The sequence below is a fragment of the Mirounga leonina genome, unplaced genomic scaffold (genome assembly GCF_011800145.1).
Source record: "Mirounga leonina isolate KUSES-001 unplaced genomic scaffold, KU_Mleo_1.0 Mir_176, whole genome shotgun sequence".
NCBI lineage: Eukaryota > Metazoa > Chordata > Mammalia > Carnivora > Phocidae > Mirounga > Mirounga leonina.
The window spans coordinates 17580554-17592160 of NW_023270454.1; the positions used below are offsets into that span (position 1 = coordinate 17580554).

The 11607-nt window shown below is 37.6% G+C and overlaps 1 protein-coding gene across 5 annotated transcripts in view; it reads left to right on the forward strand.

Annotated features, from left to right (window-relative positions):
* Positions 1 to 11607, forward strand: part of NEK1 (NIMA related kinase 1) — a 274969-nt gene that overhangs the window by 174009 nt on the left and 89353 nt on the right. For all 5 annotated transcript variants that reach the window (XM_035022721.1, XM_035022720.1, XM_035022722.1 and 2 more), the window contains 2 exons: positions 6764 to 6940; positions 10213 to 10333. In XM_035022721.1, coding sequence (XP_034878612.1) covers positions 6764 to 6940; positions 10213 to 10333 — 298 coding nt within the window. The remainder of the gene's footprint in view (positions 1 to 6763; positions 6941 to 10212; positions 10334 to 11607) is intronic.

The following is an 11607-nucleotide window of genomic DNA, read 5'->3' on the forward strand; positions in this document are numbered from 1 at the left end:
GGGAAAAGCCCTCAGTTTTCCCCCACTGAGAATGATATTTACTGTGGACTTTTCATATATGGCTTTTATGATACTGAGGTATGTTCCCTCTATCCCTACTCTTTGGAGAGTTTTAATCAAGAAAGGATGCTGTATTTTGTCAAATGCTTTTTCTACATCAATTGAGAGGATCATATGGTTCTTATCTTTTATTAATGTGATTTGTCACATTGATTGATTTGTGAATGTTGCATCCCAGAAATAAATCTCAGTTGGTTGTGGTGAATAATCCTCTTAATGTACCGTTGGATCCTATTCTCTAGTATTTTGGTGAGAATTTTTTCATCCATATTCATCAGGGATATTGTTCTCTAATTCTCCTTTTTGGTGGGGTCTTTGGTTTTGGGATCAAGATGATGCTGGCCTCATAGAGAGTTTGGAAGGTTTCCTTCCATTTCTATTTTTTGTAACAGCTTCAGAAGAATAGGTATTAATTCTTTTTTTTTCCTTTTTTCAAATGCATAGGGCATTAATTCTTTAAATATTTGGTAGAATTCCCCTGGGAACCCATACGGCCCTGGACTCTTGTTTGTTGGGAGATTTTTTATTACTGGTTTGATTTCCTTGCTGGTTATCGATTGGTCTGTTTAGTTTTCTATTTTTTTCTGTTTCAGTTTTGGTAGTTTATACATTTTTAGGAATGCATCCTTTTCTTCCAGATTGCCTAATTTGTTGGCATATAGTTGCTCATAATATGTTCTTATAATTGTTGGTATTTCTTCAGTGTTGATGGTGATCTCTCCTTTTTCATTCATGATTTTATTTGGGTCCTTTCTCTTTTCTTTTTGACTAGTCTTGCCAGGGGTTTATCAGTCTTACTCTTTCAGAGAACCAGCTCATACTTTCATTGATCTGTCTACTGTTCTTTTGGTTTCTATTTCATTGGTTTCTGTTCTAATTATTCTCTTCTCCTGCTGGGTTTAGGCTTTATTTGCTGTTCTTTCTCCAGTTCCTTTCAGTGTAAGGTTAGGTTGTGTATTTGAGACCTTTCTTGTTTCTTGAGAAAGGCTTGTATTGCTATATACTTCCCTTTTCGGACCACCTTTGCTGCATCCCGAAGGTTTTGAACAATTGTGTTTTCATTTTCATTTATTTCCATGAATTTTTCAAATTTCTTTAATTTCCTGGTTGACCCATTCATTCTTTACTAGGACTGTCTTTAACCTCCATGTATTGGAGTTCTTTCCAAATTTCCTCTTGTGATTGATTCAAGTTTCAAAGTATTGTGGTCCAAAAATATGCAGGGAATGATCCCAGTCTTTTGGTAACAGTTGAGACCTGTTTTGCGACCCAGTATATGATCTGTTCTGGAGAATGTTCCATGTGCACTCAAGAAGAATGTGTATTCTGTTGCTTTAGAGTGGAATGCTTTGACTATATCTGTGAAGTCCATCTGGTCCAGTGTGTCATTCAAAGCCCTTGTTTCCTTGTTGATCTTCTGCTTAGACGATCTCGCTATTGCAGTAAGTGGGGTGTTAAAGTCCCCTAGTATTATTGTATTATTTTTAATGTGTTTCTTTAATTTAGTTATTAATTCACTTATATAATTGGCTGCTTCAGTGTTAGGGGCATAAATATTTACAACTGTTAGAGCTTATTGGATAGACCCTTTGTTTATGATATAGTGTCCTTCTTCATCTCTTATTACAGTCTTTGCTTTAAAATCTAATTTGTCTGATATAAGGATTTCTTTTGCTGCCCATTAGCATTATAAATGGTTTTCCACCCCCTCAGTTTCAGTCTGGAGGCGTCTTTGGGTCTAAAATGAGTCTCTTGCAGACAGCATATTGACGGTCTTGCGTTTTTATCCAATCTGATACCCTGTGTCTTTTGATTGGAGTGTTTAGCCCATTTACATTCAGAGTAACTATTGAAAGATATTAATTTAGTGCCATTGTAATACCTGTAAAGTCGCTGTTTCTGTATATTATCTCTGTTCCTTTCTGGTCTATGTTACTTTTGGGCTCTCTCTTCGCTTAAAGGATCCCCTTTAATATTCTTGCAGGGCTGGTTTAGTGATCACAAATTTTTTTGTTTCTGTTTGTCCTGGAAGCTTTTTATCTCTGTATTTCGAATGACAGCCTTGCTGAATAAAGTATTCTTGACTGCATATTTTTCTCATGTAGCACCCTGAATATATCATGCCAGTCTTTTCTGACCTGCCAGATCCTTGTGGATAGGTCTGCTGCCAGTAATGTTTCTACCTTTGTAGATTACAGACCCCTCCTCCAAGCTGCATTTAGGATTTTCTCTGTTTCTGAGCTTTGCAAGCTTCACTATTATAAGTCGAGGTGTTGACCTATTTTTATTGATTTTTGAGGGGGGTTCTCTGTGCCTTCTGGACTTGAATGCTTGTTTCCTTCCACAGATTAGGGAAGTTCTCCACTATAATTTGCTCCATTATACCTTCTGCCCCTCTCTCTCTCTCTTTCCTCTTCTTCTGGGATTCCAGTTATTCCAATATTGTTTTGCTTTATGGTATCACCTATCTCTTGAATTTTACCCCTAGTGATCCAGTAGTTGTTTATTTCTCTTTTTCTCAGCTTCTTTATTCTTTGTCATTTGGTCTTCTATATCACTCATTTTCTCTTCTGCCTTATTTATCCTAGTAGTTAGAGCCTCCATTCTTGATTGCATCTCATTAATAGCCTTTTTGATTTCGATCTGATTAGAAAGGGATTCTATAGTATCATCTATGCTTTTTTCAAGCCCAGCCAATATCTTTATAATCATTATTCTGAACTCTAGTTCTGACATCTTACTTATATCCATACTGATTAGGTCCCTGGCAATCAGTACTGCCTCTTGTTCTCTTTTTTGAGGTGAGTTTTTCCATCTTGTCATTCTGTCCAGAGAAGAATAGATAATTGAGAAAACCAAATACTAAAATGGCAACAACAACCCCAGAGAAATATACACCAAACAAATCAGAAGAGACCTGTAACCAAAAAGAGAGAGAGAGAATGTAATCAGAAAGGTGAATAGAACAGAGTAATACAGTGGATCCTGTGTGTATTTTGGTGTGTTTGTTAGAAAACTAAATCCCAAAATTGTAAAGAAAGAGAAACATATATGCACAAAAATAAAATTAAATACAGTAAAAGGATAGAGAATGTAACTGTAAAATGAAAATTAAAAGACAAAAAGGAGGAAAGAATATAAACAGCTGGCCAGAACAGAGCAATTCACTATATCTTGGGTATGTTTTGGTCTGTTTTTAGAAGAGACTGCTTCCCAAAATTGTAAAGAAAGAAAAACTTATATATGTATATATACAAAAATAAAATTAAGTATAATGAAAGGACAGAATGTAACTGTAAAAATGAAAATTTTTAAAAAAAGACTTAAAAAGTGAGTTGATAAAATAAGAAATTGGTTGAAAAGGAAAAAGAAAAAAAAATTAAAATTGAAAAACTTATGAGAAAGAATTATGAGAAAAACACCGAGATTTCCATATACTTTTTCCCTTAGCACTGGAGTATTGCAGTTCTGAGTGATCAGTAAACTTGGTCTTGGCGGGATTTTCTTGCTGATCTTCTGGGGGAGGGGTCTGTTGTGCTGATTTTCTGGTGTCTTTGCCCTGGACAGAATTGCACCACTCTTGCTAGGGGGCCAGGCTAAGTAAGCTGCACTGGATTGCTCTATGTGGCTTTTGTTCAGTGAAGGCTCTTCACCCCCCCTTTAAAGGATGAGAATGAAAATGGCGGCCTCCCAATCTCCAGCCCTGGGGCCAAAAGCTATGCCCTTGACTCCTCAGTGTGCCCTCAGGGAAAAGCAGTCCATCACTCCTGTCTCTCTGGTTTCCATACGCATTCCATGCTCACCCAGCTTGTGACCATGCATTTCTTTCTCTTTTTAAAAAATTTTTTAAAAAGATTTTATTTATTTATTTTTCAGAGAGAGAAAGAGCACAAGCAGGGGTGTGGCAGGCAGAGGGAAAAGCAGGCTCCCCACTGAGCAAGGAGCCCAATGTGGGACTTGATCCCAGGACCCTGGGATCATGAGGCAGATCCTTAACAGACTGAGCCACCCAGACACCCCATGACTGCATATTTCTATCTCAGGCACAGGACCCTACTTTGAGTCTCCAAGCCCGGCAGACTCCTGCAGCGTGCAGCCATGCTGCTCCTCCCAGTGAAAGGAGTGGGGTCTCGCCACAATTCTGCGGCTTTCTGGGCCCCTGCATTTCATGGTTTATGGCAACCCCAAGCTGAAAACTCACTCTGGGGCTCACTGATTGCAGCCGGCTTTCTTGCTCTGATACCTGGGAACTCTGCCACACTCAGGCACCCCTGGTCTTTCTGTAACCCTAGGGGTCCTGAGGTCACACTGTCCTACCTAGGACTCTGGCCACTTCGCCACCTGAGCACCTTTCAGTCAGGATGTCCCTCACCAGAGTAGACTTCTGAAAGTTCCGATTTTGAGCTCTGCTACTAAATCACTTTCTGGTGGTAGCCAGCTTACGGAGGCTTCCTACCCCCGTGATTTATCTTCCCATATATCGCCTCATATTCACTTCTCCACACCTCCTACCTTGCAGAAAGTGGTTGCTTTTCTATTTGTAGAGTTGCAGCTATTTTTTTCTTAGATCGCTGGTTGAGTTCACAGGTGTTCAGAGTGCTTTGTTAGCTATCTAGCTGAATTCTTGGGACCAGACAAAACTAAGGTCTCCTACTTCTCTGCCATCTTGGAAACTGGTAAATTGATTCTTACATAATGCTGTATTTTTGTCTTTATAATGGATGACATATTTTTCCTATTTCCCTTTCTAAATTGTTATTTCTAGTTAAAATAAATAAAATATTCTTTCTATGTGTCTGTGTAAAATTTTATACGCAGATACCTCCCTGAAGTATTTTTTTAAATATATTAAGTTTTTTCCTTTGAGATCTTAGATCTTCCAGATATGAGAGTTATATCATCAGTGATAAGAACTAGTGTTTTTTTGCCCAGTATTTATTCTGATTATTTCTTTTTCTTCTTACTGCATTCATTAGACACTCTAAAGCAATCTTTAATAATGGTGCTAACTGGCATCCTTATTACTGATTTTAATAGACATGATTTTATAGCAGAACAGTAGGCTGAATGAGCAAAAACACAGATGTGACTTCTATCACAATTTGTTGATGAGTCGTGGTGTAGGGAAGATATTCAAAACATGAGCAACACTATAGTTTTGTTCTGTTCTTGATTGACTAGGAAGAAGTAAGAGGTAATATAACTCAAAAATACCTGTACACAACTTGTTTTCCTAAGGAAGTTAACTGAACTAGGTACAGTTCCTGGTATCCTATTGTTATGATAGGATTGCAAGCACCACAAAGTGCCCACTTCGCTTTAGTGATAATGATTTGAAATTGAGATCAATAAAGAAGACTCTTTTTTTACCCAACCATTTCATAGCCACATGTGTGCAGACATAATATACAGAAAATTAAATTAAAAGGAGTTGGGGTTTCTCCATGTGGGTAGAGTGAGTTAAAGATGTATGTGAGAAAGTGATTATTATTTTTTTTTTAAGATTTTACTTATTTGTCAGAGAGAGAGCACACAAGCAGGGGGAGTGGCAGGGAGAGGGAGAGGGAGAAGCAGACTCCCTGCTGAGCAAGGAGCCCGATGCCGGGCTCAATCCCAGGACCCTGAGATCATGACCTGAGCTGAAGACAGATGGTTAACCAACTGAGCCACCCAGGCATCCTGAAAAAGTGGTTTTTATTGATGGACTTTAGATGGATTTTAATGAGAATGACGGTGGAGAGAAAACATGGTAGGATCTGGGCATTATAGGTACTGGTGGGGTAACATTTTTTAAAGTTGGGATAGTAGAGGGAGATAAGTGGAAAAATAGGATGTTAGAAATTAGAAGGTAGAATATTTAGCACTGAAAATTTTGAGGAGCTCTAGTAAATGACAAGCTCTCTAAGATACTACCATTGGAATGACTGAGGTAAGGTGAAGATAAAAATCACTGGAGAGGAATTGAGAGGCCCAAAGATGGAAGAATTATTAATGGAGAGCTGGCAATCAATTAAATTAGTTAAGACAGAATTAATATTGGGGAAATCTCCTGACTGGGAGTTGGAAAGAAACGTCTTCAAGAAATGAATGGGAGTGACCTGGGCGTCTTACAGATAACTGCAATAAGTTGTTCTGAGGTAAATCCATTCTCTCCTGGCATTAGTTAAAAGTATGGGGAGTTTAGGGGCACCTGGGTGACTCAGTTGGTTGAGCATCCAGCTCTTGATTTCAACTCAGGTCATAATCTCAGGGTCATGGGATTGGGCTCCGTGCTCAGCAGGGAATCTGCTGGAGATTCTCTCTCTCCCTTTCCCTCTGCCCCTCCTCCCTTCTAAAATAAATAAATCTTTTTTTAAAAAGGTGTGGGGAGTTTCTGAGCAATTAGAAGTAACTAGCACTTACCAGAAACAAAAACAGTTAATGATTTAAAATACAACATTGTTATGTGTTTTAGTTTCAACAAAAGGGAAAAGAAAGTAAACCATATGTTAATCATCCTAAATATCATTATGTATAATTAAAATGATATTTAGCTGTCGTATACCTTAATCATTTATCAACTTTTAATACATAACAGAGCTTACTCAGTAATTACCTGTTGTAAGAATGCAGTTTTTGAATTTTGCTATAATGCTATTATAGGTAAAATTCAAGTTATTTTTGAGAATGTAGCATGATCTTTCTTTTTTTGTTGTTGTTTCAGAGACTTCTCCTGAAAGGGAGAATTACAAACCTTTACTTCCTGGAGAAGAAAAAGTAGAATATATTTCACTTGAAATGAATCCATCAGCTACTGTTGATTCTTCTGTTGAAATGAACAGTCCAGAGTTTAGTGAGGCATCTCCACAGACATTATTGAAGCCAGAAGAAAATGTGGATGGTATTTCAATAGCTCAAAATGAGCTCTATTTAACTTGATAATACTTTAATTTCTTCTATATAAACAGGACTTTATAAACAGATCATCAAAACGTGTATATGTTTGGGTGATTCATCTCAAATTAGGTTCTTTGTTTTCTATAATAACTGGTCTGGATTTTTTAATGCTGCATAATAAATCACCCCAAAACTTAGTGTTAAAATAACAACACTTTTATTATATCTCATGATTTTGCATGTCAGGAATTAAGTCAAGGCTTGACTAATGTAATTTTTATAATTCATGTGCTTTTTGTCTCTGGGATCGCTTGATGGTATTCAGCTGGCAATCTGGTCTGAGGGGTTCAAGATGGCTTCACTGGTGTCTTTTCAGATGCAGCTTGAAGGCTGTGTGATGCTGGTCCCCTCTCCCTCTTCATGTAGTCTCCACACCTTTCCATAACTCCTTCCAGCAAGGTAGCCTGACTTCTTATATGGTGGCCAGGGCTCACAGATCCTAGGCAAAAGCTACTTATACTTTTAAAAGCCAGTCTCAACTGGCACAGTATCACTTCTGCCATATTTCCTTGGTCAAAACAGTCACAAACCAGCGTAGATTCAAAGGAGATAAAACAGAGCCCACCTCTCCAAGTTAAGAGTGTTAAAGAATTTGCAGCCATTGGTAGTCTGCCATGGTCTGCCACTGAATAAAAAATTATTTATATTTTCTCCCACGTGTAAAATGCACTTACCCCTTCTTAAAGCCTCATCTTGTTTAAGAGAGGGCCACGCATGAGCAGGGGACAGGGCAGAGGAAGAGAGAAAGAGAATCCCAAGCCGGCTTCACACTTAGCACAGAGCCGGACACGGGACTAGGTCTCACTACCCTGAGGTCATGACCTGAGTCGAAATCAAGAGTCCGATGCTTAACTGACTGAGCCACGCAGGTGCTCCAAAGCCTCATCTTCTTATTAAAAGGGCTGAAAGCCTAAAGCTGTTATCCAAGTCAGGCCTGAGTAGAGGTGAATTTTCTTGGTACAGTTCTTTGAGTACAGTTACTCTCAATCTCAAGACCTATAAGTGAAAAAGATAAGTTCCTTGCCCTCTAAATATCTAACATACAGTAGTGAAACAGGAATAGAGACTCCTTTTCAAAAACAAAGAAAATGGGGGACATATATCAATCACTGGTCCATAGAAATTCTGCAGCGCCAGTCAGGTGTTGCATTGTCAGCTTGCTTCCTTTGCACCAAAGTTAGTGCCCTCAAGGGCTTTTCTAAACTACATCTTTCTTTCCTATGCAATCCAAGCTGATGGTGTTTCTTCAGGTTGAATTTTCTTAATTTTGTGGGCTTTGTATGAATGTTATTCACATTCACTACACTAACCACTCTTCTTTTTTCTTTATTCCTTCCTTCCTTTTTCCTTCCCTCCCTTGACTTCATCTTTGACTAGTAAAATCTGCCCTGAATTTAGTGTTTGTTTTGAGGCCATGTTTTCCCTTAAAAAGCTCTTATTGCCTGGAAGGAATTAACTTGGGCTTTCTCTTCTAAATTGTCCTCATAAACTAAACAGCTCTTTCTTCAGTTAATCTCTCCAACTTTATCAGAGGCAACTAAAGAAGCTAGCTGGAATTTTTAACATTCTGCTTAGATAGCATCTTAGCTAGATCATTGAATCTCTTAGGTATGTTTTCTATCATCACTGTTATTCCAGGCACCATATTTTCTGCCACCATAGAACAAGAATCTCCTCCAGAAACTTTTTTCACTGGCCAGTCTCTCATCAACAGTCTCCTTGAAGCACTTGTAACTTCTGCCCCCTGCCAAGTCCCCAAACCAGTGCACATTTTAAGCTTTTGTTATGTCAGCACCCTGTTTTCAGATAGGAAATTCTATTTCTGCTATCTATTGCTGCAAAACAAATTATTCCCAAATCTTAGTGGCTTAAAATAACTTGTTTTGTCTCACGTTTTAGTGGGTTAGGAATTGGGAAAGTTCTCCTCCATGTGGCATCAGTACCACTCAGTGGTATTCACCTGTCAGCTGGGCTTATCTGGAAGGGGCAAGATGATGTCATTCCATGCATGGTATCTCAGCAGAGCCTCTTTAGCTGGTTCCCGCTCCTTTTTTAGTCTCAGGAACTTGCCATGTGGTCTTTCCAGAATAAACTTTCATGGTGGTTTAAGCTTCCAGATTCCAGTGTAGAAGCTGCCAATTTTCTTGAAGACTAGAGCTGGAATTGGCATAAACTTGAACTATACTCCGTTAAGACCATCACAATGCCAGCCCAAATTCAAGGGGAGGGGAAGTAGAGGGCCCCCTCTATGTGAGAGAAATGTCAGAGACCTTGCTCTATGTGTGACCATCTTCAATTCACCATGATAACTTAAATAGTCTTACTTATTAGAATGATAGTTAGTAGGTATGCCTTTTCTTTTAAAAAACAGAAGCCTGTTAGGCATATAGTAGAGACTATACAGCCTAGTACAAGTCAGCAAACATTTCCTACAAAGAGCCAGATAGTAAATATTTTAGACTTTGAGGGCAATACAGTAAAAAATCTAGTTTGTAGAACAAGTCATGTTGGTATGGCTTAAGGTGCTAATGGACAATTATTCACTAAAAAATAATTAAAGATTTTTTTCCCCAAGTGTTTGCCTTGTACAGGTAAACAACAACAACAAAAAATCATTTGAATAACGGATAAAAACTTTAAGAACTGGTACAATATCAGTTCTCTTTCTAAACAGGACAAGCTAATTGGAAACTTTAAAAATAGAGAATGAAAGATTACCTGGATTCCAGGAAAAAAGAGGGAGTGATGGTGGCTTAAACAAGAGCATTGTGGGGCGCCTGGGTGTTGCAGTTGGTTAAGTGTCTGACTCTTGGTTATGGCTCAGGTCATGATCTGGGGGACTTGAGATCAGGCCCTGCTCAGTGGGGAGTCTGCTTAAGATTCTCTCTCCCTGTGACCCTCCCCCCATGCTTACACATGCACGTGCATTCTCTCTCTCAAATAAATAAATATTAAAAAAAAGCATGGATAATCTGAATTGAAGAGGAAAAAGAGAAGTCAGCAAATGAAGACAGAAACTTTTCTCATTAGTATTTACTTTCAGAAAATAACCAGAGAGTTAACAAGATTAAAGATCTACAGATAAAATATTTAATTTTTTGTTATAATTAGTATGTTAGCCTAAAACTAGGTAATGATAAGTTATAGAATATTTGTTCAAATGTCTATAGCTGGATTTTGCTTTAAGACATGTTTATTGTTGTTTTTGATTTTCAGAAGCTGATGACTTAGAAACAGAAGTTCTGCAAGAGCCAGATGGAGCAAACAAAGATGGTAGCTTGCCATGCACGATTATTGATGTGTGGATTAGTGAGATAAAAGAAACAAAGGGAACTGAGTATGTTACCTCTTTTTCCTTACTTTTCAAAACCTGGGTCCCTTTTTGTAATACTTTTTAAAAAAATACTATAATAACCTAATACTGCCCTATAGCCTATAGTATTATAATACCTTATAAAATAATTTAATTTTTGGAAAGATATTACATTCATGTGGTTCAGAAATCAAGTATATAAAGATAGAGAGTAAAATGTCTCTTTTCCAACTCTGTCCCCATCCAGCAGATTCCCATTTTCTCCTCCTTCCAGATATTTTTAATCTATCCAAAACAAAAATGTCTCCCTCCCTTTTAAATAAAGTTATTAGTATAATGTATATGGTATTTTCACCTTTTTATTTTTAGTCAATAACCTAGGAATTTTTTCATATTAATCCATAGAGAGCTTCATTTTTTTTTCTTATTTTATGGCTGCTTAGTATTCCACTAAATGGATATATCACAACTCAGCAGGTCTTCTACATTAATTGATATTCTACATTAATTGATATTTCAAATGATGTTGCAATGAATAACAACCTTTTATATAAGGTCATTTTGCATGTATGTATGTATATTTATATGATAGATACATAGAAGTACACTTCCTGTGTCAATTGCATTCTTACAAATTGCATTTGTAATTCAGTTACTGTTCTTCCCAGGGTTTGTACTAATTTACATTCTCAGAAAGAATGTATGAAACTTCTCATTTCCCCCAGCCTTGACAAACTTATTATCAAACTTTTTTCTTTTTGCCAATCTGATAGGTTAAAAAATAGTATCTTGGTTTGGGTTCTTAGTTTATCCATCTCTTATTGGTAAAGTGAGCACATTTTTTCAGATGTTTAAGTTTCATGTGTATTTCTTTTTCTGTGAGTTCTCTGTATTATATCTTTGACCCATTTTAAAAATGTGGTTGTTGGTCTTTTATAAATTAGTAAGAACTCTTTAAATATTAGAGATATTTGCCATGGTTATGATTATGTGAGTTGCAACCATTTTTTCCTTGTTGGCCATTTATGTTTTATTTTTTGCCATGCAGAAGGTTTTGTTTTTTTTTTTAAGATTTCTTTTTTAATTTTTTTTTTTTTAAGATTTTATTTATTCATTTGAGACACAGAGATAGAGAGAGAGAGACAGAGAGAAAGCATGAGCAGGGAGAGAGGCAGAGGGAGAGGGAGAAGCAGGCTCCTCGCTGAGCCAGGAGCCCAATGTGGGGCTTGATCTCAGGACCCTGGGATCATGACCTGAGCCGAAGGCAGACGCTTAACAACTGAGCCACCCAGGCACCC